General features: G+C 38.9%; 1 protein-coding gene across 1 annotated transcript; it reads left to right on the top strand.

The window, feature by feature from the left end:
- Positions 1-2,971: 2,971 nt before the first annotated feature.
- Positions 2,972-5,346, top strand: LOC139005206 (general transcription factor IIH subunit 1-like). The gene is given in 3 exon segments (XM_070407534.1): positions 2,972-3,382; positions 3,915-4,636; positions 4,639-5,346. Coding segments are annotated over 3 exon segments (1,659 nt in total). The 5' UTR covers positions 2,972-2,987; the 3' UTR covers positions 5,181-5,346.
- Positions 5,347-5,715: the final 369 nt, after the last annotated feature.

Raw genomic sequence — 5,715 nt, 5'->3', positions numbered from 1 at the left:
TCACTCAGCTTGTCATTGATAGATCCTCCAATGTTTTTATCACAGCTGCAGGGCCAATGTAACCTGATTCTTCCCCTGGGCTGAGTGTTTTCCTACGGCCTCAGGTGATAAGGCTCTCCTTTGCTGTAGAACTATGACCTTCTCTCTCAGGACTGCTTTCACTGTGTCCCATAGATTTTGTTTTATTGTGTTTTCATTGTTGTTTGTTGCTTTTTATTTCTTCTTTGATCTCTTTGGTAACCTAATCATTGTTTAATAGCATGCTATTTAAACAATGCCATCAAAACACTGGTTTTGCTTGTCAAGACCATTGGAGGGTTAAAAAAATCAGCAATGTAGGAGTCACTTACAATGAGTGCTAACTAGTTTCTTAAGTCCCTCACCATCCCACTAAGAACTTTAAATGCTAGCACTCAATGTCAAATATTTGCCACAATGTTTTAAAGATTTCCTTAAGAATTCTGGGCCTGATTGTTTCCTCACTGTCCCCTATCAATCAGCTTAATTGATGCTTTATGGTGGAACTACCCATTTTAAAGAACTTGGTGCTGCAAAACTCTCTTTTTCTCTGGAAATAACCTTTCTCCTCCTACTAGTTCAAATAATCTACCTAAATTATAGACTACTAGGAATATTTACTATTTGATAAAAAAAAAGTTCTTGTGACACAGGCAAAGTCTCTTCAAATTCAAGAAGATTGAAATCATATCAAGCATATTCTCGGATCACAATGGCATAAAATTAGAAATCAACTATAATAAAAACAATGCAAAAAATCAAACATTTGGAGGCTAAATAGCATGCTATTAAACAATAATTAGGTTACCAAAGAGATCAAAGAAGAAATAAAAAGCAACAAACAACAATGAAAACACAACAATCCAAAATCTATGGGACACAGTGAAAGCAGTCCTGAGACAGAAGGTCATAGTTCTACAGGCCTACCTCAAAAAACAAGAAAAAATGGTAATAAATTATCTAAACCTACAACTCAAAGAATCACAAAGAGAGCAACAAGAAAAGCCCAGAGTAAGCAGAAGGAAGAAAATAATAAAGATCAGAGCAGAAATAAATGACATAGAGACCAAAAAATAAAAATAAACAATACAAAAGATCAATAAAACCAAAAGCTGGTTCTTTGAAAGGATAAACAAGATTGATGAACCTCTAACCAGGCTCACCAAGAAGCAAAGAGAGAGGACCCAAATAAACAAAATTAGAAATGAAAGAAGTGAAGTAACAACCGACCCCACAGAAATACAAAGGATTATGAAATAATACTATGAACAACGCAATTCCAACAAACTGGACAACCTAGACAAAATGGACATATTCTTAGAAAAATACAACCTTACAACACTCAATCAGGAATAATAAAAAACCCTGAAAAGGGCAATAACTACCAAAAAAATTGAAGTGGTAATCAAAAATCTTCCAGCAAACAAAGCCCTGGTCCGAACAGGCTTCACAGGGGACTTTTACCAAACATTTAAAGAAGAATTAAAACCTATCCTCCTCAGACTATTCCAAAAAATTCAAGAGGAAGGCACACTTCCAAGCTCTTTCTAATGAAGCCAGCATTACCCTAATTTCAAAACTAGATAAAGACACCACAAAGAAAGAACTACAGGCAAATATCCTTGATGGATATAGATGCTATAATCCTCAACAAAATTCTAGGAAATCGGATCCAGCATTACATTAGAAAGATCTACAGCATGACCAAGTGGGATTTATTCCAGAGATGCAAGGATGGTACAATATCCGAAAATCAATAAATGTGATACATCACATAAACAAATTGAGAGATAAAAATCACATATCAATTGATGCGGAAAAGCATTTCACAAAATCCAACACCCTTTCTTGATAAAAACTATCAGCAAAGTGGGAATAGAGGGATCATAAATCAAAATACTTAAAGCCTTATATGACAAACCTACAGCCAACATCATACTCAATGGGCAAAAACCAAATCCATTTCCCCTAAGAACAGGAACAAGACAGGGATGCCAACTCTCACCACTCCTGTTCGACCTAGTACTGGAAGTGCTAGCCATAGCGGTCAGACAAGAAGAAGAAATAAAAGGCATCCACATTGGAAAAGAAGACATAAAACTGTCATATTCGCAGATGACATGATATTGTATATAGAAAACCCCAAAGACTTCATCAAAAAAACTACTAGACTTAATAAATAAGTTTGGTAATGCAGTAGGGTACAAAATTAACACCCAGAATTCTTTGGCTTTTTAAAAAATATATGTTATTGATTTTTTACAGAGAGGAAGGAAGAGGGATAGAGAGTTAGAAACATCGATGAGAGAGAAACATCGATCAGCTGCCTCCTGCACACCCCCTACTGGAGATGTGCCCACAACCAAGGTACATGCTCTGACCGGAATCGAACCTGGGACCTTTCAGTCTGCAGGCCAATGCTCTATCCACTGAGCCAAACCAGCTACGGCTCTTTGGCTTTTTTATACACCAATAATTAACTCACAGAAAGATGCCGGAAGCTGGTCCATCCTTGCTGCTTGACATAGTCGCTGCAGGGAAGAAACATCTGCACAGCATATGTTTCAAGGGACCTGGCATATATGGCATACTGTTCTTAATATATTTGCTCCCCTTCTTGGCGCTATCTGTTTTAACCAAGGTCACCTCTCTGAGAAAGGTTGTTTCCCCAGGTAGGGATTTTTCCTTGAAGTTAGTTAAGGAGTTTTATTCCCTCCCTAAGTGCCAGGCGGGTAGTTAATCACTTTAACTACGAACAATCACGCTTAAGCTACATAATCTTTACTCCCTGGAATGGAGATAAGAAATGCCCTAAACTTTGGAATAGAAGTTGACAGGATTAAAATCAACTGGTATAAATACAGATGTAACAAGACAATAAGGCACAGAACCTGACTGGAGATCCTGGCTAGAGGACCTGGCTAGGCTGCTGATCAACTGAACGCTGCCACCTGCACCTTCTAGCCATCATGGCAACTTCATCTGAAGAAGTCTTGCTGATTGTAAAGAAGGTGCATCAAAAGAAGCAGGATGGAGCTCTATACCTCATGGCAGAAAGAACTGCTTGGGCACCTGAAGGCAAAGATAGATTTACAATCAGCCATATGTATGGAGATATTAAATGTCAGAAAATCAGTCCAGAAGGAAAAGCTAAAATTCAGCTTCACCTGGTTCTGCATGCAGGGGACACAACTAACTTCCATTTTTCCAATGAAAGCACAGCAGTCAAAGAGCGAGATGCAGTGAAAGAACTTCTCCAGCAGCTGCTGCCCAAATTCAAGAGGAAAGCTAATAAAGAACTTGAAGAGAAAAACAGAATGCTGCAAGAAGATCCTTTTTTGTTTCAGCTTTATAAAGTGCTGGGGTCCAATCCCAGCAGGTCCAGGGGTCCCCAAAGGTGTGGACAGAGTTGGCAAAGAAGGAATGACACAGAGACAGCCTTCAGTTGATCAGCAGCCTAGTCAGGACCTCTAGCCAGGATCTCCAGCCAAGTTCTGGTTAGGATCTGAAGTTTATTGTCTTGTTACATCTGTATTTATACCAGTCGATTTTAATCCTGTCAATTTCTATTGCAAAGGTTAGGGCGTTTCTTATCTCCATTCCAGGCAGTAAAGATTATGTAGCTTAAGCGTGATTGTTTGTAGTTAAAGTGATTAACTACCCGCCTGGCACTTAGTTAAGGGGTTGTATCCCCTCCCTAACCTCAGGGAAAAATCCCCACCTGGGGAAACAACCTTTCTCGGAGAGGTGACCTTGGTTAAAACACATGGCGCTAAGGAGACCAAACATATTAAGAACAATATGCTATATATGCCAGGTCCCTTGAAACATATGCTGTGCAGATGTTTCTTTCCTGCAGCGACTGTGTCAAGCAGCAAGGATGGACTGGCTTCCAGCAATAAAGACCTTGTTGTGAGTCAAGTGATCAGTGCTGAGGAGTTCTGGGCCAATCATTTAAATGTGAACTCAACAGAAAGTTCTTCCACATCCAATCATAAGCAGGATGTTGGCATTTCTGCAGCATTTCTGGCTGATGTCCGGCCCCAAACAGATGGATGTAATGGTCTGAGATATAATTTAACCTCTGATATTACTGAGTCCATATTTAGGACCTACCCTGCAGTAAAAATGAAATATGTAGACAATGTTCCCCACAGCATGACAGAAAAGGAATTCTGGGCGCATGTTTTTCAGTCCCATTATTTTCACAGGGACCGGCTGAATACAGGGTCAAAGGACCTGTTTGCAGAATGTGCCAAAATAGATGAAAAAGGGTTAAAAACAATGGTTTCCTTAGGAGTGAAAAACCCACTACTTGATTTGACAGCTTTGGAAGATAAACCATTAGATGAGGGCTATGGCATATCCTCTGTGCCATCTACTTCTAATTCTAAATCCATAAAGGAGAATAGTAATGCTGCCATCATCAAGAGATTTAACCATCACAGTGCCATGGTCCTAGCAGCAGGTCTCAGGAAACAAGAAGCACAACATGAACAAAATTGTGAGCCCAGCAGCATTGATGGAAATTCCAGAGATGCAGACTGCTTTCAGCCAGCAGTCAAAAGGGCGAAGTTACAAGAGTCCATTGAATATGAAGACTTGGGAAAAAATAATTCCATAAAACGATTGCACTAAACCTCAAAAAGTCAGATAGGTATTATCATGGTCCAACTCCAATCCAGTCACTACAGTATGCAACAAGTCAGGATATTATTAATTCTTTTCAAAGTATTAGACAAGAAATGGAAGCTTATACACCCAAATTAAATCAGGTTCTCTCAAGTAGTGCCGCCACTAGCACCATCACAGCACTGTCACCTGGAGGAGCACTTATGCAGGAAGGGACACAGCAAGCCATAAACCAGATGGTGCCAAATGATATTCAGTCTGAATTGAAACACCTGTATGTGGCTGTTGGGGAACTTCTTCGGCACTTTTGGTCCTGCTTTCCTGTTAATACGCCATTCCTAGAAGAAAAGGTAGTGAAAATGAAAAGTAATTTGGAACGATTCCAGGTTACAAAGCTCTGCCCATTCCAAGAAAAACTTCGAAGACAGTATTTAAGCACAAACTTGGTAAGTCACATAGAAGAGATGCTCCAGACAGCCTACAACAAGTTCCACATGTGGCAGTCACGACGTCTGCTGAAGAAAACGTGAGGTGTCTGTGGCTCTTACAGGTTTTGTGAGATTGAGAGAACTGTGACCTATAGTGACTCTGGAAACCTGGCCTGACAGACATGCAGATGATCAACAGAAGTGCAAGAAACGTCTGCACCACGCCAACTCTCAGAGCTGATGCTATTGTACTTGCACATTGTGAACTGAAAGGAACTGATTAAACTAAAAGCTGGGGAGGTAAATTAAGGCAGAACCAAAATGAGCTAAGTTGCAAATATATATATATATATATATATATATATATATATATATATGTACACATTTGTAATTCCTTAACTAATAAAGAATTTAAAGATTTAAATAAATAAATAAATAAATAAATAAATAAATAAAGGACACTGTTTACTGCAGTTACTCAGGAACTGCTTTTGATTCATATTAAGCTGCTTTCAGAAATTAAAAAAAAAACAACAACGCTTTTTAAAAGGGTGGGTTGATAAAATCTGAGGTTTTTGTTGTTTTCTGTGTAAATTTTTTTTCTAAGTTTATGGCACAGGGTACACCTTAAGTATTT

Source organism: Myotis yumanensis, unplaced genomic scaffold (assembly GCF_028538775.1).
Source record: "Myotis yumanensis isolate MYYU_CA2020_CCGP unplaced genomic scaffold, mMyoYum1.0.hap1 SCAF_3, whole genome shotgun sequence".
Classification (NCBI taxonomy): Eukaryota; Metazoa; Chordata; class Mammalia; order Chiroptera; family Vespertilionidae; genus Myotis; species Myotis yumanensis.
This window is presented reverse-complemented; position numbering and strand designations above follow the sequence as displayed.